Raw genomic sequence first — 26,238 nt, forward strand, 5'->3', positions numbered from 1 at the left:
CGAGAGAGAGAGAGAGAGAGGAGCCGGGAGAAAAGGATTCATCACTCGGAGAAGGAGAAAGAGAATGATTGGAGGAAGAGAGAGAGAGAGAGAGAGAGAGAGAGGAGGGAAACAAAACAGAAATAAATATGTTTATTCATTTGACATTTGGAGTGAGAAAAAAAGGATGATGCATGGATGGAATGAAGAGAGAGAGAATGAGAGAGAGAGAGAGAGAGAGAGAGAGCGAGAGAGAGAGAGAGAGAGAGAGAAAATGAGACAGATTGACTTGGAATGCATTCATGCCTTTGCCGGAAGCTTTGATCCAAAGCGACTTGCAGTATAAGACAGGCGTGCAGTCATTTGTCAGTTTGTGTTGCATTCAGGGTGTTTGAGTCCAACCAGTGACCTCTGCTCTATGCTTGCCATAAAATCAAAGCTCTAGGAACACTTGAATAAGGGAGGCCATGGTAGCTCCCGTGGTTGTTGCTACAGTAGCCTATATCATGGGAGTGCCGCGGGGGACGACAGAGGCATCAGGGCACCATGCAGCAACCATCTCCATCCATCTCCATCCATATATTACTGTACTGCAGTCACAGCACCCCCCGTCCTTATCTCTGAATAGTACAGTCTGGGTGTCTTCTGTGTCATCGCTACAGTACGTCTCCTCGCGTTACTTTCCAAATGTCTTCGAGGGAGGGGAAGGAGATCATGAAGTAGCGGCCACATGACTGCCAACTATTATTAACTATCCTAAGCAGCCACACAGGTCAATGCGCTGCTTTGGGTTACATTTGTAAATAGTTGTACATTATAATCAGACTTTTTGTTTTTGATAATTTATGTTATATTTATGGTAAATTATACCCATTCTCATTGTAATCATTTTTACAACCAAAATGTTCTCTGACACAGAGATGGTATGTTCCTCACACATGATGCTGGTCAAACTGTTCTACCTCATGGCAAAGACCCAAGCTTGACTTTAACATGTCTTGTTTTTGCAGAAAAACAATAAAAAAAATATTATCAATAAAATGTAAAGACTGGGAGAAATACACCTGTTTCAGCAGTCTGTTCAATACACGCACTGTGAAAGCTCATTTGATCAGCATACAATCTGTTTATCTGTTCATATTCTCATCATAGCCCTGCCTTCCGTCCTGCACACATTCTGTTTTCAACTTCAGATGTTGTCCCAAAATGTTTAGATGTACATTCTTGAACTAGAGGAAAACGGCGTAAATGTTTAATGCTCTTCTTTATTGCAGCAGTATATTTGGTGTCAGCTGTGGCCAAGAAACTGCTTAGAGGGACAACTCAGTCATTATTGTGCCATATATCCACAGAATGCTCTCAGCATTTTCAGTGGAGGATTTAGAGTTTCACGTTTTAGATATAAATGATGCTCACAGCCATCTGTAGAGTTAGTGGTTATCATTTCCCATTGCTTTAGGACTGGGCATAAAATAGCAAATGTAAAACTGTCATTGGAAGAGACAGTTGAGAAAGATTTGGATGGTACACTTTTCACATATTATATCCAGTGTGTATACTAAGTCACCAAAGCTGACTATCTGTTGAATAATCACTGAGGAAAATTGGAAGCCATGCAAAAGAAAGAAGATTGTCGGCCTGACTGATATCTTGAGAATTTTCATGAGATTCTCAAAGAAATCATAATGTTTTTCTGGTGTTAAATACCCTCCCCTCTATGCAACATGTTGCACTGTACATTTTGCTGCAATAATGTGTGTGTGTGTGTGTGTGTGTGTGTGTGTGTGTGTGTGTGTGTGTGTGTGAGAGAGAGAGAGAGAGAGAGAGAAAGAGAGAGATAGAGGGAGAGAGAGAGAGAGTTTCTCCTGTGTTGGTCAGGACAAGCAGAGGTGACTGTGAGGTCAGCAGACATTCAGAATAACCTTTTCTGGGTGGGCTCTAGGTTTTCTAAGGGTCCGACACACACACACACACACACACACACACACACACACACACACACACACACACACACACACACACACACAGGGACAGAATGGCCTGGTGCCTGGGATTTCCCCTCGTGTGCTAGACCTGCATTCAGTCACAATTTGAAGAGGACAATAACTGGAGAGAGGGCTCTACCATCAGATTATGGTGGCTTTTTGTACGGAGGGTCAGAGGTCAAGTGCCCTTTTGTCTGGACACTGTGTGTGCATTTGAAAGGTACACAAGCACAAGAGAAAGAGGAAACCCTGAAAAGAAAGCAAGAACAAGAAGGAAGAATGTGTGTAACTTCCCTCAGTATTTCTCTCTCTCTCTCTGTCTGTCTGTCTGTCTGTCTGTCTGTCTGTTTCAGACTTAGGCCTGATCTTTATGTAAGACAAGATTGTATGGTTATCTTAGTCAAATCTAATTTTGGTTTTCTTCACTGTGTTTGAATAAAACTGTGTGTTTGACCAAAAGATCACTTTGGGGCAGTTTCCCCATATAGAGATTAAGCCTAGTTGTGGCCTAAAAGTAGCCTGGGTGTTCCCATCCTGCTTTGCGCGGTGATTTCATTCACGCTGCTAAGGCAGCCTGGAAACTAACACCCAAATTTTCGCCTGATGTTGGCGACCAATCACAGAATAGGGGAGAAAGCAAGACTACACGCAGAGACGCATTTGATAGACATCCGTGGCGCCAAATGAACGGATCTGGGCATTTTTTCAAATACGAGAAAATTAACGTCTGGTTGCCAGACCACGTCTCATTTGAGAAGTGGTAGGCGCTAGCCAGGCTAGCCTAAAAGAGCATTTCAATGGCAATTTCCATTGGCAGTTTTGAGAGACAGTATAGGACTAGGCTTAATCCATGTACAGGAGACCAGCAATTAAATGTCTCCTCAACCAACACAGCACTCAGAGGTTCAGGCTTGGTCTGATTCTCCATGGAATGGATCCATAACGTGCAACAGGCCTGTACCACAACCCAGCAAATGCAAACATATATATATATGTATATATATATATATATATATAACATATATAAATATATATATATATATATATATATATATATATATATATATATATATCTCAAATAAACTCCTGGCACAGTTAGAATAAGATATTGTATGGCGTCTTCAAAAGCTAGTTTTTATTAGAGCCTCTACTTCATGGCAAAGCTGCGTAACATTCTCATTAACCTCCGTGAGCCATGTGAGCATGGAGGAGACCTGACCGCTCTGATCTAGCGATTGGCCGGAGATAAACAGTCGCAGAGTAGCGTTTGCGCGCTTGAGAGCGCCTGTTCTGATGACAGTGGTCGGTCGCAGTGTTGGTTTACACGCCGTCCGCACTGGAAATGCGAACCAGATGAGACGGTTTGGTCGGCCGAGAATCTCCCGCGTCGGTGATTAAACGAGTCTGACCACACGCTCGTTACCACGCGTCACGCCCACGGCTCACAAGTAACCTCTCCGTGGTCCGCTCTACATCAAAAGGAAATGACATGAGATGCGCCGTAAAACCACTCGCTCACAAGTTTCCTTCTTTAAAGATCACAGACATGCATTTAGCTGTAATCACCCACAGCTTGCTGTAGTACAACTCCTACAGATTCTCTTTAATCTCTCATTGCTGGATTAATTTGGTCTCAATCAGACACTTGATCACCAATCTCGTCTCCCCTGCTACTCTACAGATTGTTTGCACATCTCTCCTACTGATCAGGTGTTCTTGAGAACTTGACGCAAAGCCACACGTTTCTGGTCCACCTTCCCTTTTCCCCACACACACTCCGTCATCATCTGTGCACCTTTTGGAGAAAAAAAGAATGGCCTTATTGGTGTGGAGGCCTGTGATGTTATGTGTGGTGAATTTGCTCCAGGGATATCATATACCTACCGTTGGCTGACAGGATTGGTTTGGTCCCCCAAGACAAACCAGAGGCAATCATTTCATGCCGCTCAGTGCATTACATATGCTGTGTACGTAGCAGAAAAGTGTTATTGCAGCAGGCTGTGGATCTGAGCTGAGCCTGGTCTGGCCATGTTCCACTCTTTCACCGTAGACTTGATAAAGAGGGCTTCAAAAGTCAACACCATAAGGTGAATGAGAGGATTTGGGAAATTTGAGAAATACATTTGAGGCTGGGTCATTTTACACGCTTGGACACTGCTCAGGGGCCTTCACGCCGAAGGTAAAAATCATTCTCAGATGTATAAACCCCCCCCCACCACCACCACCACACACACACACCCTCAAGCCAAGACACCCTCTGTGTGAGTGTAGGCCTATACCTGGCGGAGGTGGGGAATTAGCGGTATTCTTAGTGACAGGATCGATGTGAGCTTTCAGGTGGGTACAAGTCAGCGTGGGCTTTATTGATTGTGAAGTAGCTGGCCGCGGAGGTGAAACGCGAGCTGTGGCCGGGGAGACGACTCCCGCGTCTGCTCTCCAGGGCGGCTGAGAGCGGGGAGGAAATGCGCTCTGACATTAACAGGAGGGCTGAGGAGGAGGTGCTGATGGGTTCAATTAAGTGCGTGTGTGTGTGTGTGAGGGGGGTAAGATTGTGTGTGTGGTGTGTGTGTGTGTGTGTATGTGTGTGTCTGTCTGTGTGTCTGTATGTGAGAAAGTGACAGAGAGAGAGAGAGAGAGAGTGTGTGAATTATGTATTTATTTATTTATGTATGTGTGTGTGTGTGTGTGTGTGTGTGTCGGTGTATGTGTGTGTCTGTGTGTGTGTGTGTGTGTGTGTGTGTGTGTGAGTCAGAGCCAGTGTGTGTGTGTGTGTGTGAGCCGCATGAGATTGTTTAACCTGAGATAGGTAAATGTATACATGCCTGCATAATGAGCACCTGAACGTCTATGCGAAGAAGGTAGTCATTCGTGTATCCCATTCTCACCAGCGAAACACAGCGCCATCTTTTACAATCACAGCGCTACATTTACTCACAATCACTCCCACGGCATGGTTCCAATTATTCCCTTCAAACTGCCAAAGGACATAAACGGCCATTACACCAGAGTGTGTTACACATGTGACAGTTGTAATAATAATAATAATAGTGGATTTTATGTCTCATCAGTTGTTCTGGCCTCTGTGTTTAGTTACTCCCTGGTTGTTTCATATCCCTATGCACCCAAGACGTAAACGGTTGAGAGTTTACGACAAGTTTTAAATACATTGTTTTCACATACATCATTATCTCCCAAGACGAAACTTAGTATTTGGCAAAGACTTTGGTTGTAAACAGTATAGTTAAACGTTATGTTATGGTTTAGCTCAGGGCATATTTGTAGTGTATGAATTTCTTGAGAAGGTAAAGCTGCCGTGTGAAATACTATTGAACAAATAAGGTATGTGCAACGACTTCATCATCAACAACTCAACCTATTCAGTGACAACTCCACTCATGTCAACATTGACACAGTGTTGCAGCCTTTGAAGTAAAGGGTAGCTCCTGTTGGATTTGTTTAAGACCCATGGTTTGGCCAACACAAGTTTTTAAGCCAACTTACAAAAACGGGGCTTAACAAGCCACACGGACAGAGGTCAGTGTTGCCCGGCGGGCCTTGTGCTCAGCAGGAACTAATCTAAAGTGTCACGTCAATGAGGTGGGGAGCAGCGCCTGTTCCGTCACCCGCGGAGAGCCTGTCAATCTATGGACACCTTCCTTCCTTCCTGAACGGGCTCTGCTCTCGTCAGAGACGCTGGGAGATGGGTGTTTGTCAGTGAGTTGGCGTACATCAAGGGAAGGCTATTGTGACGGATCACAAATGGGTCAAGGCAAAGTTAATGGGGTTGAGGTTGGGTTTGAATTGGATTGGGTAAAAAAATGCAAATGCGTAATTTGAAAATACTATTAGTTGTTGTGTTGTGTTAGTGTCCAGAATATCTCCTGTCACCCGCAGAGAGCCTATCAATCGGTGGACACCTTCTGTCGTCCACTCCCCAGCCTCTGTTCTGAGTCTGACAGAGACGGGTGCCTGTCGGTGTTTATTGAAGATTCTAGGAAACATGCAGGGCAGGGCCATTGAGAAGGATCAGGATACAGCTTACAACACAACCAGCCACCCACCTGAATGCTTTAGGATTAAATATACACTTTTTAAGTATTGATACAATACTCTTCACCAGCCGATGTCTTTAACCTATTTGCATTGCATTGTGTCATGTATTTATCTCTGAATATCTCTTATTATCTCTCATTAGTGTCTGATAAGTATTCCATTTTAAATTAGATTAAGTTAACTTAAGTTAGTAAGGAGTGGTTGGGGGAAAGGAATGAAACTTGATTTGAAAATGCAAATAAATAATTTGAAAATACTATTATTTATAGTGTAGACACCTGTTGACAGCCTTCCAGTCGGTGGATATCCTTCATCCTGAGCAGCCTCTGCTTTCATCTGAGGAGATGGGTCTCTGGCAGTGTCATCAGTGTTCATGCCAAAGACTGTGAAAAACATTGTAGGCTCTTTTCAAAAGAGAAACAACAGAATGGAGATTTGTAGTTATTCTTTTTTTTTTTTACAAAGTATTGGTCAGTTCTGACCAGCTCCCTTGGTGATCAATAAAGTATCTATCTATCTATCTATCTATCTATCTATCTATCTATCTATCTACAGTATATCTATCTATCTATCTAGCTCTGATTGATAGCCCTATTCACGGAGTAGCTGATCATGTGTTTGTATTTTACAGTAATGTAAGTTGTAGTGTGGTGCACTAACACGCTTCAGAGCACAAGGCTCTCTCCATGAATGCTGCTCTACAGTAAATGAGATAATCCAGTTCAAAAAATGCATATTACATTTAATCCAAGCTGCTGTTTATTTGCTTTAGTGGCTAACAACACACTAGGTTAATCCTATCATAAGCATTAGCGCACACACACACACACACACACACACACAGACACACACACACACACACACATGCATACACTCAGAAACACACACACACACACACACAGGCATGCCATACTCTCAGAAACACACACACACACACATACATTAAGTCGAAAGGATGCTTAGCACCCAGAGAGGGAGACCCTCAGCCCTACTAGCTAACCTCTAGGTGTTGATTGCTCCGCAGGCCCTAAACCCAGCTTTGCCCCCCCCACCACCACCAAACCCCCTGCCCCCCCCCCCCCCCCCCCCCAGCCTTCCCATGGGATCACAATGCCTCTGGCAGCTCCCTCTAAAGCCGTTTCAACTGCCCGCTTTCAGGGCCGAGGTGAAGAGGTCAACTTCAGAGCGCAGCCTAATGGTGCCAAATAATGTCAGTCACCTTCAATCAGGGACCCGTCCGATGCGGAGCTGGTGGCTTTCCCTCGGATCCCGAGCGGCGCAGAAAAATGCCAGGAATCCGACTGAAGGGGGTACCGCCGTGGTGCCGTGAGGTGACAGACACTAGGCCCCAGGCCCCGGGGGAACACAGGGGCCCTGGTCCCTAGCCTGCTGCTAATCAGAAATGCCGCTAGTAGCAGTAGCAGGTGTTTCTTCTGGCGTTCATGCGCTAGACGTTTCTGAACAGTGTTATGAGTGAGAGTGAGTGGCTCAACTATGTTGACATTGTCTGTGGCATGTGTCTTGGGTAGAATTAGCTGGGGATGTTTTTTTTGGTGTAATGTTTAACACGTTGACAGAAACTGTAATTAAAGACGTGTTCTAAAAAGCTATGAAATGTTATTACGGTAGGCTAAAAGTAATGCAATTTTGTTTTCTTTTATTTTCTTTTATTTTCGATTAGAAAATATCCTTCATTGATTAATTTTAAGTATGAATGTATAACACAAGCTGAATACAAGTTGCATTATTCCTATTACGTCAAGTAAACGAGTGTTTCTGAGCTTATTTGTGGAATCCTCATTACTAGAAAGAAGAAAGGAAAAAATGGTTTATATGCACCTGATGTGCATTAGATCATCTATCATATCAAATGCAAACAGATGAAAATGTTAGCTTGATCACATCTGAACTCCACAAGAATTCATCAGTGATACAAAAAGCAGAGGCAAATCTACACATCCTATACATATACTGGAGCAGTACGCGCCCTCCACCACACACACACACACACACACACACACACACACACACACACCTTGTCTCTCTTCTGCCCGTCTCACATTCACCTGGGCCACATCCATATCCTTGTCATACTGAATGTGTGTGTGTATGACCGGGTTGGTGTGTGTGTGTGTGTGTGTGTTCCCTTTCCCCCTTAAGAAGCGCAGGCAGCCCCACTGATTTGAGAGCACAGCCTCTCTTCCAAAGTCAACAGTGGAGCAGCCACTTGCCAGTGTTCTGCTCCCTGCTGCGTCCATGGCGGAGGCTGATTGGGCACTATTATCCCCCTGAAACAAATGACATCAACTCCACTCAGCCAGCCGTGCATTCAGACGGACTTGATTATTTGTTTAGGAACAGGCCACTGACCATTTCATTCCCACTCCCTTTCAGATGTGCCGAGGGATAAATTGGAGGTACTGTAAAGACAAAGACATCCATCTTTTGACACAGACATACTGCGTACGTACGTAGTATACTTGTGTAGTTGTTGTAATACAGTACACTGCAAAATGAAGACAACAGCCACACAAATGTTAAATATGGTGTTTACATTAGAACATCCTTCAAGCTGAATATGCTTAAACACTTGTCTACATATTTAAGAGTGTACCGTCACACCGGTGTGTTTGGAGTGTTGGAAAATTAACATTCTAAAGAATGTCTGGGTTCATTGAATTCAACATAGAATTTTAGAATGTTGAATTGTTGCGGAATGGAATCTTGTGTTAGAATGTTCAAAACCCACCCTTTTAAAGGTTAACTGGATTGAATATTGTTTATTCCAACTGAGACTGTATTGAATGCAGATAAACATGTATCGCGGTGTAATAACAAATATTTACATCCTGCTGTTGACCTCAGACCTCACAGCTCTGGGTGTCATGCGGGGCAAGGGAGAAGCACGGCTTAGTACAAGTCGCTATCTGGACCAAATCAGCTCGTTACACACACAACGTCCATTCAGGGGCAACTGATATTTGACCACTGAGTCCGTCAACAGAATGAGGTCTGTGCCTGCTTTAAGTTATTTCGCATTCCAGTCGAATGTCGTCCCCCCGTGGAAAAGGAACCCGGCTATTATCACACTGCATGCCAAAGCATTAGAGCTGCATCATTGCACTCAATGGCAGGTTTTTAGAGGAGAGACAAATTGAATACGGTCCTCAGTTAAAATTCCTCGACGGGGGCAGGACACGGAAGTCGGCCCTTTTTTTTTCCCTGGACATGTTTATGGCGGTTGGCCTGACAGCTGGTCAAAAGGGAGGATTGATGGCAGTCCTGGAGAGGGACAATCAACTGTCCCTGCCCTACGTGGTGGATTCAATGGAGCCTCACATCTGACCCTACCAAGCACCTTGGACCTGAAAGTGTAAATACATACCAATACATTCCAATGCATTCCCACCTAAGGAATGAGATGCAATTTGAACAACTAGCTTCTAGTTTTCAAGAAAGTTTTGAATAAAATTCCATTGTATTTCCATTGTATTCTATTCTCCTCTATTTGAAATAAATAGAAAGGAATGGAAGTTATAAAATGGTTGTTTTGTTACTGTGAGTTTATTTAGATGTATTTGCATGTACATAGGTTTGTTTTTGTTTTGAATTATTGTTTTTGCCCATGTAATGCTGTTTACATCCCCCCCCCCCCCCCCCCCTGCCATCATTGATGTATCTTGTGTTTTAGGCACAAAATGGAAAGCACATTGAATAACGATTGTGAATGGTAACGTGCTTTAAAAATAAAACTGAACTTGAACTAGAGAGCACAGTCTTCCTGCTGGCCTATTAGAGATGTGTCTTTTGTACGTGTCCTGCAATGAAATGATGTGAAGCATAAAAACATCTTTCCCCAAACATTTTCCCTCCTTAAACTTGAAAGGCAGCCGTTTTATCACCCAGCTCTGCAGAAGAAAAAAAAAGGACACGAAAAGGCACTTTTTTTTACAGTCTCCAAGCATCACTGGCCAAACGCAATAGATTAGGCTAATTGCACTCTTGGCCTGATTATCGGCGGACCTTTTAAAATTCACCAAGGTGCTGCTCCAAAGGGTTAATGAGCTGTGTGCGCCACACTGGCCTGGCCCTCTGCCTTTCAAAGGGCCACTTTATCCCCCTGGACAGACCCATAAACACATCCCATATAGACGCCTAGTAAAGTTCGCAGGCTTCCATGTCTCGTCCTCTTTGGTCACTCTGAGGTTGCTGCTAACAGCAACCGCTTACTAATTTACAGTCAAATTGTTCACTTACAGACAGAGGTATTTCTGTAGTGATTGTGTCCTGACAGACGCTCATTACTGATGAAGATGTGTAGACGTTGTTGTTATTTATTGGTTATAATGTGGTTGGTTGTTTATAAGCGCTACCAAAGTCTCCCTGCCTCACTTGTGCGCTGTGGATGAAAGGAAAAGTGAAAGAGGTGCGTGAAAGAAAGTGTAATCGTGTCAAGACACTCTCTCTATCCACCACTACAAACAATCAGCTAGCCTAACTGTTCCCAGTTAGGTATTAGCGCTACTTATTAGTAAATCAGTAGTAAACAATTCTGTATTAACCTGTTGAAAGGAAGTCAGGGAGGAAGGAAGGAAGTATGGAGGGGAGGAAGGAATGAAGGAAAGATAATGCATGTGCTGCTGTAGAGGCCTCACCCTCACCATAGATGCTGTGGGACTGAGCTGTTGTTTGTATTGCAGCTTTAAGTTAAAGGCCAGCATGATGGGTGTAATGCTGTTTAGCACAGTCCCTGACAGAAAGCACACCACCCTGGAGGCTCCCCTCAGATACAGGCCAGATCTGGCCCACATGTGCCCTGGTGCCCGTCTGTTGTGTGTGTGTGTGTGTGTGTGTGTGTGTGTGTGTGTGTGTATGTGTCGGACTCTGTGCTTGGGTGTGCGCTGACCCGGAATGACCCGGGAGTGTCCTGTGAACCCGGGACAAGAGGCGGGATCAGAAAACTCATTCAGCAACCCCCCCCCCCCACCCCTGCCCCCCCTGCTAATGCGTATCTTTGTGGCGGCCGTGAAAACAATCTAATGAGGACGCCGTAATCTACACGGCTTCGCTCTGCTCCCCGCAAATCCTCACGCTCCTCAGCTAGGAGGGGCCGTTGGTGTTCTTACATAGAGTCTAGACAGAAGTTTTGGGGTCACAGTTTAATTTCAATAGCCCATTTGATATAATCTTACGGGAAAAGTTTCTAAATTGTATCTATGCATATGCTTATATAATAGGCCTATATGATAATTGCGTGAAAACATACAGTGTAAATATGCCTCTTTGGAAATGCATATGCTTTATATATGACCTACTTTGCGTGTTGAAGAGCATTTTCAAAGGAAATATGCTAGCAATGCATGCAATTATTATACATGAAAGTATTATTCCTGCATACAAATTTTTACAGACATTTTCAATATGAGGTAAATAGAACAAGTATTATAATGAGGATGGATGATAATCTAAACTGCACCGCAACTTCAAGCCTCCTCAGTTTAAAGGAACTGAGGTTCTTCTGTGTGGACACAGACCAGGGACAGAGATGATTTTTGAGTGACATTTCACTTTACTCCCATGAGCCTACCCACTGTACGGAATAATGAAATCAATTGTTAGAAATTAACAGTAACAGCTGATTGATACTTGTGCTCAGACAAACCCTGTGTGGCAAACGATACGTATGAAACGCAATGTGAGGAAAGTTCACAGGTCCGAGGGCAGACACGATGACAGGACAATCAGGAAAGAGCCTTTCAGCATGTGCTGATGCAGAGATCAAACTCCCCTATAGCCCTATGGCTCAAGGTGACAGGTAACCGCTTTGTTTTCACTAATATCTAAAACAGACTGTGTCAGGCCAGGTGGCTGGGAGAAGGCTGCTCTCAGTAGGCTACCACACACCCTACTGTATGCCTTTCCCATGTTGAGCTGAGCATGTAGTGAAATAGACATGTACTGTATAGCACATTGCTGTGCTTGAAGCACTGGTCATTTAGAGTGGATCACCACTGAACCCAGTGTATGGTGGAATACCACAGTGTTTTAAATGCTTTGAAATGTTCAACAATACGCTGTCCCTACATTGTTGTGCATTTGGCATATATGCAAAAATCAATAGCAATGTATAATACTGAAATGTCAACTCAACAGTAATGTTACAGTAATGTTGCAGTAATGTTACAACACAAACATATTCATATACAGTACTGTTATATATATATATATATATATGTGTAACATATATTCCAACATACAACAGTCTCAAAGCACATAGAAATCAAACTGCAAATGACAGGAGACAGATACATATCCCTAGAAGCATAACACATGTTATATGATTGATTATAAGACATTAAAAAAATTGCTCAGCTAAGATCTTTGGTTTGTAAGAGTGACAGGGTCACAATTCAAGAAAGGTAATTTTCCATTACCACTCCAATCCCAATGGGAATAAGCAAGATTGTAGCTGTCAGCTTAATATATCACTCACATAGTGTGATAATACTAGTTGTCCTTAATCTCACAAACATTCCCTGTGCATGCAGTGTGTGTGTGTGTGTGTGTGTGTGTGTGTGTGTGTTTCTGTATGCGCGTGAGAGAGAGACAAAGTATACAGACTGTCACAGAGAGAGAGAGAGAGAGAGAGAGAGAGACTGAGGTACTGTTGAGATACTGTTATATGACTATGTTGTATATTCTGTTATATTATGCTCTTATATCATTGTATGCTATTTCATTTTGATGTTTTCAACATTTCTGCATCGTGCATGCTTTGGTAACAATGTTTCTTTTTGAATGGACATGCCAATAAAGCATATATAATTGAAGAGAGAGAGAGAGAGAGACAGTGAGAGAGAGAGAAAGAGAGAGAGAAAGAGGTGTATTGTGTGTTTGGGTTCATTTAGGCCATTACAGTAAAATCTATGTGATTAAGGATGGATTATAAAATCAACAACTCTGCAGAAACAACAACAATGTGTGTGTATGTGTGCGTGTGTGTGCGTGTGTGTGTGCGTGTGTGTGTGTGTGTGTGTGTGTGTGTGTGTGTGTGTGTGTGCATGTGCATGTGTGTGTGCATGTGTGTGTGTGTGTGTGTGTGTGTGTGTGTGTGTGTGTGTGTGGCAGTAGAGGGAGTATGCAGTGATGGTGGGTGGGTTGGAATTGTTTTTGGCATGTGAAAGAGCTTGTGCTTCTTAAGGGATTGGTTAATTATGCTATTATGCTGTGCTTTACAGTAATCTCTAAGCAAAAAAAGAATTCCAAAAAAATATTTAAAATGTCAAAGGTTCATCTTTGGCTTTATACAATCATGCTCTACTACGGCAAAAGGAAGTGCATTTACCCAAAACCTCATGATCAAAATGAAAGTCCACTAAATAGCTTTTCCAAAGTCTTGAGCAAGAGCCCTTCAAATAATTCCATACTAACACAGGTGTTATAATGTGTCAAATTGCACAACCTGTTTCAGTGAACAACAGTTCATATTTATAACATATAATGATGCTTTAGTAGAATAGCAACATTTCAGTGAAGAATATCTGATACCTTATTTGTACAGTCTGACTATTTTGCATCAATTCATTCTGGATTCAACTATCAAAAGCTATGGATCATGCTATGGAAATGGCTGATGGCTTTCAAATGTTTGCTAAATTCTCAGATTATCCTTAATGATCATTTTGATACCAACTCAAATTAATAATTGGTTTTAATAATGTAATGTACATTTAAGTAATACATTCTAATGATCTTCTCTACATGTTTTCTCAAGGGGATGTCAAAGTCACTTGCATGTGCACAGCGCCATGCTGTGGCCAGTTAAAGAAAAACTAGTCTCCACATACCAAACGTTTTTAGAATTTTTTTACAAATTTTAATTTAAAAGTAGATTATTTACAAAGTACAAATTGCAGTCATATTGTGCATATAAACAATAATGGACAGATATGTAAACACAGACAATCGTTATTGGATATATACTGAGTCCATTCTCAACATTTTGCCCAGATTACTAATCTGCAGCCTTTATTTACAGTTTTTCTCAGTTGCTTTGCTACATTTCTCGAATCATCCTTGAGATTTGCAAAACAGTAAGTGCATTTCTCAGAACAAGTTGTACAAACAGCAAAATACCATGGATTACCTACAAAAGCGAGTTTCTTGCTCAAAAGCCTTAGTTCATCTCTCAAAACGAAATATCTGTGTCAATGAATGTCAGTGCATCAGAATGACAAGTCCTTATGTCATTGTGTACGGATAAGACAGTCAAATGACATAGTCATGTTGTCAGTATAACAGTGTACCCTGTTCTGATGTAAACTATGGCTCAAGTTTTGATGACAATTTTTGGAAATTGTAGGTTACACCTTAGTGTAGGTGGGAGTTTGATTGCAAGAGACTGGACAGGATTCACATTTACGCTTTTACTGTTTTTTACTATAATTTGTTGACAGATCATGTCATTGCGATTCAAAGATGAAATGGGACAATCCCCTTAGCAAAAACTGTACATGCAGTGCTGTAGGAATAACAGTGCAGTCTTCCTCCACCTCCTGACGTTCCTGTCTTTTGGGCCACAAATTCTCATGACAACATGTTCAACCATTTTGCATGTTGTGGGGGTGAGACTATTCAGCAGAGAATATCATAATATGCATGGATGTACCAAAACATTTGCAACTTGTTGAAAGAAAATGAGAAACTGATTTTTTGATGTGCACAAGTGACGCAATGATGTGAAGATTGAACAAGTAGTTTTGAGAATTTCAATTCTGAGAAATGTACTAAAGCGACTGAGAAAAACTGTAATTGCAATAAATAATCTTTAATTCAACTGCTGTTCCTGTGGAGTGAACAAAGAATGATATGTATTCGGATATGAGTTGTTGTGAAACCCACCTCAAGGTCAGGCGATGGCAAGTAGCTGACCACAGTCAGTCTGAGGTCTTCTCATCATTCCATGCAGCTGACCACATTGTCACGGTAGCAGGCTGAGGACTACCCATCACTGCATGTGGCTAACCATGTTGTCGTGGTAACAGTCCGAGGACTCCCCAAATCAGGCCAGGTCATCTCAGGTCAGGTCACTGCATGTACTGTATGTGAGAACATCATCATGGTCCCAGTCTATGGACTCTCCATCACTGCAAGTAGTCCACGTCGTCATAGTCACAGTCAGACTCGTCCTCCGCCTCTGGCGGCTCCATGCTCACGGGGGAGTAGAGGGGGGAGTCTTCTCCACTAGAGGGGCTTTCTGCCGCCACCCCTGAACAGAACCAAAGATAGAGAGATAGATAGTTAGATAGACAGATAGATAGATAGATAGATAGACAGATAGATAGATAGATAGATAGATAGATAGATAGATAGATAGATAGATAGATTACATTACATTACATTTGGCTGACATGTTTTAAATCAAAGCGACTTACAACAGAGTAAACATTTGAAGCTTTTAAAAGCAATTCTGACATCAATTCCAGGACAGACAGAGAAAGCATTTTGAATTTGAATTCCTAGACAGACCTGAGATCTGGTTAAACAGGAAGGAGAGCTTCAGTGCCCAGACATGTGAATATGGCTCTTTTCTAGTTAATATAGAATAGAATAGAATAGAATAGAATAGAAGCTTTATAGTTTAGAGTTTAGTTTAGCTTTATAGTTTAGAGTTGTGCTAGATTATGGGCCAGGCTACTCCTACAAACATATCCTGTCATATAGTAAAAAATATATAGCTGTGAAAAAGTTGTGTTTGTGCTTATGCACGTGTTTATTGTCTGGCCACATCTTTTGGTCTCACTTGTAATCACTTTATATTCAGATTTTTGCTATCAATTAAAAAATGATCATTCATTTAAGACTATTTGGTATGCTAAGAATACCCTACAGTACATTGGGAGAGTTAATTTGCAGACGTCTCATATTTGCACAAACATTAAATCATGTTGTACACTGTAACTATAGTAAGTTTCATTTCATTTCAGTAAAAACAAACAAACAAACAAAAAAACAGATGCAATTTGATGTTATGATATGATGAAATGATTTATGAATATTCATCCAAATAAAGGACAGTTGTTTCTGCAAATGAACTTTTGACTTGAGTTCAGCTCAGGTACTCTGGGTTGAGAGGTGTGAATGTCCTTATCTACCCTGGCTGAAAGTGTGTGTTGCCGTGAGCTCTCCGTGGTTTCCATCATGTTGCAGGAAGTCATCTGTCTGGTCATAAATTGGTGCCTCTGAGAGAAGAACAAGAAGATACAATTGTCTGTGAAGAGGATTTATTATTGAGCAAGATATTCATAACAATGTTAGTGACTGTTTTTACGTTTATGTTTATGGTGCTAGCACCACATTACAATGTCAGAATAACTGACAATAACAACAGTGTCTGTATCAGTTTGTAGCAAAACAGTTAAAGTACATTTTGAATAATGACAAACCTAATAATGATGACAATTTTCACAATAACAATAACTTTTCACGGCATACACAATTGTGTTCAGAACAATGTGAGTGATTGACTATCATTCCAGTGTACGGTAGATATGTACTTCCCCTAGTAGTCATGGGAGGTGCCATGACATGGGCCATTTGTTTACATTTGTGTCACCAGCAAACCCTTTCATACAGAGAGAGCTATAGTCTTCTGTAGCTAGGTTGGACGTTTGTATCCATGTATGCTGCCTGCTTATGACCTAGGCCAAATTGTTGAACTAAAATGACACCCCATGATAGCAGCAGTACGCTTTGCTGTGAGTGAGTTTACAACTCAAAAAGGTTGTTGTATGCAATTGGCTCATTCACTCTCTGCACTCTCCATCTCAAGCTGATGCGTGTGGTGAGTGTGCTGGCGCATAATGGCTGCCATGCATCACCCAGGTTACATCGGTGGTGGTTAGTGTGGTGTGGTCCCCCTTCACTGTGAAGCACTTTGAGTGTCGAGAAAAACATTATATAAATGTAACATGTTGCTGTTGTTATTATAACAGATGTGTTGACCTGACCATATTCCATCTAAATCAATGTGATGACATGACACCAAAGGAAGCTGCCGGTAAAAGCACACACATGTAGGCAGAAGGTAGCAGATGGTGGCATACTGTAACAGTGAGCATCTCACCTATGTCTGGTAGTGCAGAGCTGGCTGCTTCTACGTTCTCATAGCATTCACCAGACGAAGTGCTGGAAGAGTCAAAGGAATCCACTGCCACAAAGAACACAGGTTTTAATCAGTTTAAATTGGCTTCTTTCAACACTGAACACTAAGCATTCAATAAAATAACGTTCAACGGCAAATTAGATTTAGACTTTTTACATGTGTTTATTTAGTTTTGTAAACACCAAGCATTTGTTAAGATCAAACCTATCAAACCCTCTAGCATCAGCAGTAAACATTGTTGAAAATAAATGTGAATGTGAATATGGAGGTAACAATAAGGGATACAATATAAATCCTAAACCATGATAATGATGCTCTCTTACCACTGGCTGTGCCTGCATAGCTTGTCCTGTTTGGCTGACAGTTGTCCACTAAGTACCCAGCATGCAATGTGGCCATGTCCCCAGCAGGGTTGCAAGCTAAAATAAGACTATAAACTCAGAGGGGGACATGACACATCTAAACACATTAGATCAAAATTACCGCTGAAATGTATGATTCCAGGTTTCTTGTCAATGGGGATTTTAAGAACGTTTGTACTCATGATTAAAGTCATCGAAAGGTTCCAGTTTACTCACCTTCCTCTGTGAGACTGCTCATGTGTGAAACTCCTGCAGTCGGGGTTCTTCTTTCTGAGCTGTATTTCCGTGAATCTGAAGACCAACAACAAAAAAAAAACACAGATAAGAGCACCCACAAAATCATGAACAATCGCAAGTCAGTGGGTAGACTATTACTCCAACTCAGTTTAAATGTCAGATGAATCATTTGCTTTTGTGTGTCTCTGCAGAAGAATTCCAGTGTTGTGTACAGTATGAGATTGTGTGAGAGATTGTGTGAATGTGTGAGATTCCAAAACATCGGAAATCAAATTATTACAGGTAACCCAGGCCTAGCAGTAGAAAATGAAGTACTTTCGTAGGAAAGTATTTCATCTGGTGACTTAAATTGAGATTGTTCATTTTCTTCAGTGCTGCTGTTTTTTTTGTTTTTTGTTTTTGAACAAATTGTGTCAGTTGTACTCTTTTGGCTATGAGTTTGGGTACTGGTTTGGTTTACGTCATAGTGTCTTATTGCATTTCAAACTTCATCCGGTCTGTTCATCCATACTTATGACTCACCATAGCTAACTTCACAGTTTTCTTTCTGTCTTTGTTTTTATATTAGATGTCTTATGATACACTCATCATCAACAACACATGAGCTGGCGTAAAGAGCAGCCACTCACTGCGGAAGGTGGAGAGAGGGTAGGCAAGCTCGACGCTCAGGCTTCCATCACGGTCCGTATCGTAGGACACCGAGCTGTCGATGCTGCTCTGGGGGTAATAAGAAGGGGCAGTCTCCACTGGACAAAAGAAAAGAGTAAAAACAAGTCAAGAGAGTGTGTCTGCCCGCTCTTTTCAAAAGCAAATAAAAACAAATAACGGAATGTACTGTGAAATGCTGTGAGAGAGCATGTGTGTATGAGTCAAACTGTGTGATTAAGAACTTTTTTGCCAGTGGCACTGCTAGAAAATGTGGGCCTTATGACAGACAACAACAATTCATCTTCTACTAGATGTGCACCTCTGCACTTTGCCTGATCCAAATGTGTAATGTGGCACTGTCTGACTAGGGCAACATAGGTAGGAATCCACCTCATCAGCTTTCAAGCCACTGGGGTAATCATTTAAGTCAGAGTAACATCAAAATGAGTTTGAAATGTATTCTAAGGTAAAAGAACGACACTGCGTTGCTTTAATGGACTGTAAAATGTGTAATGTACCCGAGTGATCGGCGTGGTCTGCCTCGTAGTTGTTGCTGGTGACGTTGACCAGGTCGATGCTGTCTCCGTAGTCATTGTTATGGTGCTCACCTGCGCTCTGAAGCACAGGGTGTTTCCGCTGAATCAAAAGCTCTGTCGACGGCACATGTTTTAGTTTAGCACAGCTCAGATGAAGGTGCATCATTTTGTTTGAGTGTGAAGCAGTTCTACCAAACAGTTCAAAATATGAGCATCTAACAGTGAAATACTGTAAATGTGTGACGAAGCAGAGTCCTCTTCAAAGACCAGATTCAATGGGACTTCAAACAGGAATATACAGTACATATTTACACTTTTGTCTATTTTTCCCAAGCAACTTACATACAGTATGTCGATTATGTAACAAGAATTGTTACATTGTCCCCTGAGCAACTCAGGGTTACAGTAAGTGCCTTGCTCAGAGGCACAACGGTGGAAGCCGGGAATTGAACCCACAACCTTTCTTGCTACTGCCATATTAGAAAAAAAATATCACCCACTGTCTTGCCTCCTGTATCGGCAGCAGATGATGATGTTTGCGATCAGGGCGATGAGGAGGGCTGCCGATAGGCCCACACAGCCCAGCTGCTCAAGAGAGAGGGGGATCAACGGCTCTCCGGTTGTCACGGAGACAGAGACCGTGCTCGTAGACGGAGAAACATCTGGACAAACAAAATCAGAGACTTGACGGTCTCAGTTCATCACAATAAGATCATGTGGTACAACTGAAAAGCACATATGAAATATACATAAACGGATAGATGATCACTGAATACAAAAAAAACAAAGACTCAGACATATCTACTATAGACAACATAGAAAAAAAAAAAAAACCTATAGATGTTTTATATACTTAAGACAGATGTTTGACATGTCATTTAGTCAAGGCATCTTTGGTTGCCGGCCCTTTAGAGGAATGAGCTGTGGTATTGGTGTTGTCTTGCCTTTTAGTCTTGTGATCGTTGTGTCCTGAGTAGGGGTTGGAGGCAGCCCGAGTGAGTCTGAAAGCAAAGGGAGGGAACGTCTATTCAGACATCTGACTGAACTCTAATTTACCATTTGGCATCATGGACAAACTGTCTTTAAGATGGCCTTGGGTTCCAGACAGAGGATAAACATACTGTATAACATAACACATAATACAGATAATAATACAGATACACAACACAAATAGGATGCATACCGTATCCATTAATTAATATTCATTCATATGTATGCCTATATGGGCATTTAAAATAAACTTGAACCAAGCCTGATAACAATTGTACCTGCTTCCAAAAAAATCAGTTAAAACTACTGTATTTCAGGATAAGACCAAAAAGTAAATACATATGTGCCAGAAGAAATTTTTCTAGATTTTCAATTAGTTAAACTGGAAACACTCACTTTCACAAATTAATCCTGCGGCTTTTGAGTCAGCACAAAAAGCTGGGTGGTTGGCAAATTCCTCACAAGGCCACAAACTAGTGTTTGCAGTCTTACAGAAGTAAAACCACTTGGTGCTGTTGTCATGGGTGAAAGGTGGATTGAATGCAGAAAAATTGACAGCTCTCCCACAGTTTAGCATTGAACACACAGTGTTGGCTTCTTCCTTGGCCCAGCAGGTATCACACACAGTTCCCCATGTCCCATTTCGATGGATCTCTACCCGACCTGAGCACCGATCAAGACCTCCTGACAGCCTGACATCCTTAAACTCTACAATAAGGTGAGAGAAGACAATGACTTAGTTATGACAAGATGACAATTGTGACTATTTTGTCTTGTGCTATCCAGATGAACCCCACAAAACTATTTATGTACATAGTGATCATGCTAAGAGTTGTAGCAGTTAATGTGAAGTGTCTTGAGTTGTCATTGGCACAGTAAATTATATTTTAATTACAATAAATACATAAATAACTGAATAAACAAACAATATATAACATACAACTGAACTGAATGTGTTGCTGGCTTTGAGTCATACCTGAGCACACCACCCCAGCATCCTCCTTGTGCCCACAGTCATCTGTGCCTCTCCGACCGGGACACTCCCATAGGTTCCCCTCTTGGCCGGTGCAGTTCAAATTGTCCAATAGGATGGAGCCCTTGCCTGGGCCGAAGCGACCATCTTGTCCCGTCACCATGACGGCATAGCCACAGCCCAGCTGAGAGCAGACGATGTTGGCGTCGTTCACGTCCCAGTCATCATCACACACAGTGCCCCACTGCTTCCCCTGCCAAACCTCCACACGCCCTCCGCAACGATGATCTGCACCAACCAGACGAACTTTACTGTGTCCTGGAGTCAAAGGTGGAGAACACAATGAGGTTGGGTTCATATGCACATCATATGTACAGTAGTTGCATATATTTCCATGGAATGGTGATGTACAGTATCTATACAGTAGAAGTCTGTGGGCCAGAGGTCAAAAGGGCATTTTTTGTGACTTGTGTTACTAATTTTGGTCATAGAAAGACAAGTTGAAATCTAGTTGTTTATCCTCTGCCCCTGGTAGCTTTACCGTATGGCAGATCACTGTCAATGTCAAGATGTGCCTGCATCTTTGGGGAATTTTGAGGAGTGAATTTTGGCCATCCCACACTTTTCGCTCTACAATGGGTAAAAGTCGGGTATGATGGGATTTGGTAAATCTCAACCTCTTGACTCTTGTGAGTATATCACTGCTTCACTTCTTACCACATGTGACTTTGGTCAAGACTTTACAGTCATCGGCCACCACCTCTGAGCAGTGGTGCAGTCCTGTATGATCGACTCGGAGGCAGTGAGACAGACACGTGCTGTTGAGCGGTGCCGATGTCTCACTGATACCGTCCACATCTCCGCAGCCCAGGGACTGGCAGATCTGCTGTGTGATTGTCAACCTCAGCTCCTGGGTCAGGCTGATGTTTGACCTTATGTCCCGACGTAGAGTCCACGTGCATGTGTCCTTCAGCAAGGTCACCCAGGGATGAGCTGTTATGGATGCTATAGGGCCTAGGCAGAGGAATCCGGGTTAGTCTGGTCAGAGCTAGAATGTATTTAAGCATCCACTGCAGCACAAACTCCAATGTTACAACCACTGCACAACAGCCACAGCACTAACTAATAGAGGGTGTTTTTTTTTAGATATTCCTCTTGTCAACCCCAAGAAAAATAATGAGAACGTAATGGAATATTTGTATGATAACACATCTTCTCAAGTATTTTGCTTTATATCTGACTTGTGTGCCAGGTAGCTGATTGATTTAAATGTTTCTGAGTAATGGTGATGCACCATAACACTGTCAGTTGCTTAGCACTGTTAGCATTTATGAGACCCGTTTTCTTTTTTTCAAATACAGTGGGCTAGATTATACCCCAGATACAGGCCATTGTTTTTTTTCACAGCAACCAGAATCTGATGTAGGATATCAGCTGCACCTGCACACTATGAAGTGCAATCCGCTACAACAGAAAGCCACATCCTGTCATGCTGCAGAACAACTACAGGAGGTTTTCAGCAGGAGTAGGAGGTTAAAGCTCAACTTATAGCCAATGGTTTAGTTCTGCACTAGTTATTGTACAATTCACACAGTGCAGTTCAGGTGCAGAATTGTACAGTAGATTCAGAATGCGTCATACTGTAGGTGTGATCTGCAGAAGCTGGTTTTCTACTGTGTAGAATCTTGCCTGTCATGTCTCTTCCTCTTTGTGTTCAATGTTTAGTGTTTCACTACTGTGCCAGTTTGTATTTAAAACACTTACTAAAAAACACTAAAACACAAAACACACAAAAAAAGAATTAATCACTTACTTTCTTCCTCAGTCAGAGTTGTTTCTGCAGTTGGACTGGTGAGATATTGGTGTGCTGGGAAAAAATAAAGAAATAAATTATATACATATAAATATGTGCACCAAAAATTCACATTTTAATAAATAGGTATTAGAAAGGTTCACTTAAATAGAATAAAAATCAGCAAATTTAAGTTGACCTTTTTTAGATTCTAAAGGTATCGCACACTCTGGCTCCATATGTTTTTCTGTTTATTGTACATGATAAATATATAATATTTTATGCATATTGTATTATAGTGTAGTATAATATGTTTCAGCCTTCATACTGTCTTAACATCACATCAAACTTCTTGTAACATTTGTTATATATATTGATATTAGAACTCAAGTTGTAATATCATAGTAGCAATTCTGGCCTGTGAAGTATTCCGTTTCAGACCAATGAGGCAGGATCCTCATCCCTGGTTGAAGGATGCTTACTAATGTTTTTGATCATCTAAGTCCACCAGAATTGTTCACATGTATTGTTAAAATACCAAATAAAGCGGTAAAGTGAAATAATAGTTTTATGACTGACATGGTGTGGGTAGCGAAAACAATTCTGAAGTTGAGGACACAAAGACAAATTAGACCATTTACAGTTCATATTGAACTGTATTTATTTATTTATTTATTTATTACCAATTGTAAGGTAGTCAATAAGTAACATAATATAATATGTATATATTCATTATGACATTTAGTGTACAAAGTGCTCATGCTATACCATAGATAAATAAATACAATAAAAACCATTGGTTTACCCCAAGAATTAAAAAGCGTAGTATGCAATGTAACCAAGTAAGAGTATTTATTTATAAATGAAACATGCTACATCATTGCCACTTTGTGACTATAAACGGCGCTATTCCCACATAGAGTTTTGTGTTCCTAGTATGATTTTATTTCAGTTAGCCTAATAGCTGGCTTGATTTGCATTGAGAGATAATCTTATGGAAAGTATCCCCATGCCAATCGCTAGGTATGGGTACGCGATGATGTGGGGCTATTTTAATTCCAAAGCATATCCTGGATCCATGAAATAACTGGCCCTCAATGGGAATTTAGCATGGGGGTGTGTACTGTACTTATGACCCCTGTATTTTAAGACAGAACATTTATTTATTTATGACACATTATTCATTCACAAAGACAATTGGTGTCCTCAAAAGTTGGATTTTTCCTGTTTTTTAAAAGTTAAGGCATTAAAATAAATGTTGAATGATTTTTATTCCTCTTTTTAGTCAACTTTAGCATGGGTTCATGAACATATGACCACAGCTGTAGGCCTACTTTAAATATGGGCTTCAAATTGATCAAGTATTGCACATGCAGACAAAATACTGATTGATGCGATGCTATATGAGAACAAAAATGAGTTTACAAAACCACCAATATCACTAGTTTTGCATTTTGATCCAAATAGGGCTTATGTAAAACTAATGGGCATGAAGTGATTCAGTTATACTGAGAACATGTAGCAGGATAGGAATAAAACAATTGTCAAATTTGGGACCTAAACACTAGGTAGACAAACTCTGAGCAAAATCTGAGATGGTGCAACAACCATTTGCCTGGATTCTGTCTGATTTGTCATGGAATGACCACTTCATAACTCATTCGTAAACAGTACAAAAACAATATTCAACAGTATGAATAATGCTGAATTATTTCAAGAAAGCTTAAAAGTCTGAAATCATTATTATGAGGTATCTACATATCATTTCAACAGTAACCAGTAACCAGCACCAGTAACAATAGCACCATCGCGTGAAGCATCACAGTTAACTTGTGCATGCAAGTATATCTCTGAATACACCTTTTTGGAATACACATTCATTTGTGTTTTTTCTAGAATATAAAAAAAAACATTTGTTGACCTTACCTCCACATCTAAGGATCTGCAAGAACATGATACATATAAACAAATACATCCTTTTCTGTTGAAAGCCTGCTTGACATACATGAGCAAAGGGCGAGGAGAATGAAAGCATCAAGGGAGGAAACAAAAATGACATAGTGGCATTGTGTGTTTTTTTCAACTGCAGTTTCCTCTATGCCGCTACTTTTGTGTCATGTGATGGTATTCTAATTTACATGCTACTGGTTTCAGGAGGATTCTGTGTATGACTGAGAAGTTCAGCTACTCAAAACCCAACAGTTTTCAGGTGAGGAAAGCGATAATCACAATCAGAAGGATGGCTCCTAGCCTGTATGCAATGTATTGTAATGACATAGCCTATATTTGAGGGGAAACCAGTGTCTGTTGCAAATAAGCAGGGTGATTAATGCGTTGTGTTGTGTATTCATAAAGTTGACCCAAGCCAGCACTGAATACTGGATACTATTTTTGATTATACTTTATTTGAAGTTATCTACATAACTTATTAAGAGTGACGTGACACTGTAATGAATGTGTCATTACACATTCACATACACATTTTTACAACATTAAAAACAAGTCATAAATGTTTGTTGCATAACGTTTTTGGCATTAAAGGTCATTCAGTTTTTGTCATGACGAGTTAGGGTTAGGGTTTACAGTTAAGGTCAGGGTCAGGGTTAGAGTTAGTGAGTAAGTTAATAGTGAGAAAGAAGTAAAACCATATACAGGGGTGCTACACATTATTTCTATAATCACTACAGTGTGCATTTTCAAATATTAAAGGGGAACTATGCAGTTTTCTTTTTGCGGAATTTACCTCAACTGAACAGCTTCGGAGTCATTGGAATGGTAATATGTCTTTTTGTCAGCTTGAATGGTGGCTATCTCGCTTCCACCTAGCACCTGTGAGCGGAAAAAAAACCCTTGCAACTTTGGGCCGGCGGGCCGCTGCACTGGCAAACAGAAAGTCCTGCAGCCTCGCGATCATGCTCAATGTAATGAATTGCTTTACTGCACTACACACATACATGCCCGGCACCGTCAAGAACAAGGTAGTGGGCCCCAGCTCTGGCGCAACTGGCTGGGGCACCTGCACAGCGCTCCGGCGAACCAGGTTTGAATCCCGCCTCGTGGTCCTTTCCAGATCCCACCCAGACTCTCTCTCCCATTCACTTCCTGTCATTCCCACTGTCCTATAACATTAACGGCATGAAAGCCCCCAAAAATATACTTACAAAAAAACCAAAAAAAACAAGGTAGTGATGGAGTGTCTCAACCATTTGTCATGGCAGAGCCAGCGAAAAGAAGCAGAAAGTAAACCATTGTTTGAATAGAGAGAGAGGAAACAGCAGACTGACCGATTGAGGAGTGTCTTAAATCTGTAGGGGGAGCTCTGCAGAGAAATCTGCGAGCGAAAAAAGAAATTGTCCAAACTGCATAGTTGATAGTTTCTCTTTAATTTCTAAAGAAACACTAACTTGAAGTATTGATTCATGCTACATTGTTACTTTGACACAGTCTAAATGGTTCTCATAACACCCTTTTGCTTAAGGCATCACCAATTTCAACTTCAATTTAATTTCACTTATAGGC

At 41.3% G+C, this 26,238-nt stretch overlaps 1 protein-coding gene across 1 annotated transcript; it reads right to left on the reverse strand.

The window, feature by feature from the left end:
- Positions 1–13,896: 13,896 nt before the first annotated feature.
- LOC134073014 (T-cell differentiation antigen CD6-like) lies at positions 13,897–24,731 on the reverse strand. Its single transcript, XM_062529945.1, has 14 exons — positions 24,646–24,731; positions 22,741–22,794; positions 21,645–21,941; positions 20,931–21,245; positions 20,351–20,662; positions 19,909–19,965; positions 19,465–19,626; positions 18,947–19,078; positions 18,410–18,526; positions 17,760–17,834; positions 17,505–17,600; positions 17,143–17,226; positions 16,172–16,258; positions 13,897–15,285 (listed from the first exon to the last, which is right to left on the reverse strand). The coding sequence occupies exons 1-14, from the start codon at positions 24,692–24,694 to the stop codon at positions 15,161–15,163; spliced, it is 1,962 nt and encodes a 653-aa protein (XP_062385929.1). The 5' UTR covers positions 24,695–24,731; the 3' UTR covers positions 13,897–15,160.
- Between the last annotated feature and the right edge of the window lie 1,507 nt (positions 24,732–26,238).

The sequence above is a fragment of the Sardina pilchardus genome, chromosome 24, assembly GCF_963854185.1.
Source record: "Sardina pilchardus chromosome 24, fSarPil1.1, whole genome shotgun sequence".
Lineage (NCBI taxonomy): Eukaryota > Metazoa > Chordata > Actinopteri > Clupeiformes > Clupeidae > Sardina > Sardina pilchardus.

Excerpts from the sequence above, each read along its gene's own strand:
- LOC134073014 (XM_062529945.1), bottom strand. The coding sequence starts at position 24,694 with ATGTATTTGTTTATATGTATCATGTTCTTGCAGATCCTTAGATGTGGA. Across the intron at positions 19,966-20,350 it reads CGCAGGATTAATTTGTGAAA|ACTCACTCGGGCTGCCTCCA; the intron begins GTGAGTGTTTCC and ends CTTTGCTTTCAG. Across the intron at positions 17,227-17,504 it reads CTATGCAGGCACAGCCAGTG|TGGATTCCTTTGACTCTTCC; the intron begins GTAAGAGAGCAT and ends TCTTTGTGGCAG.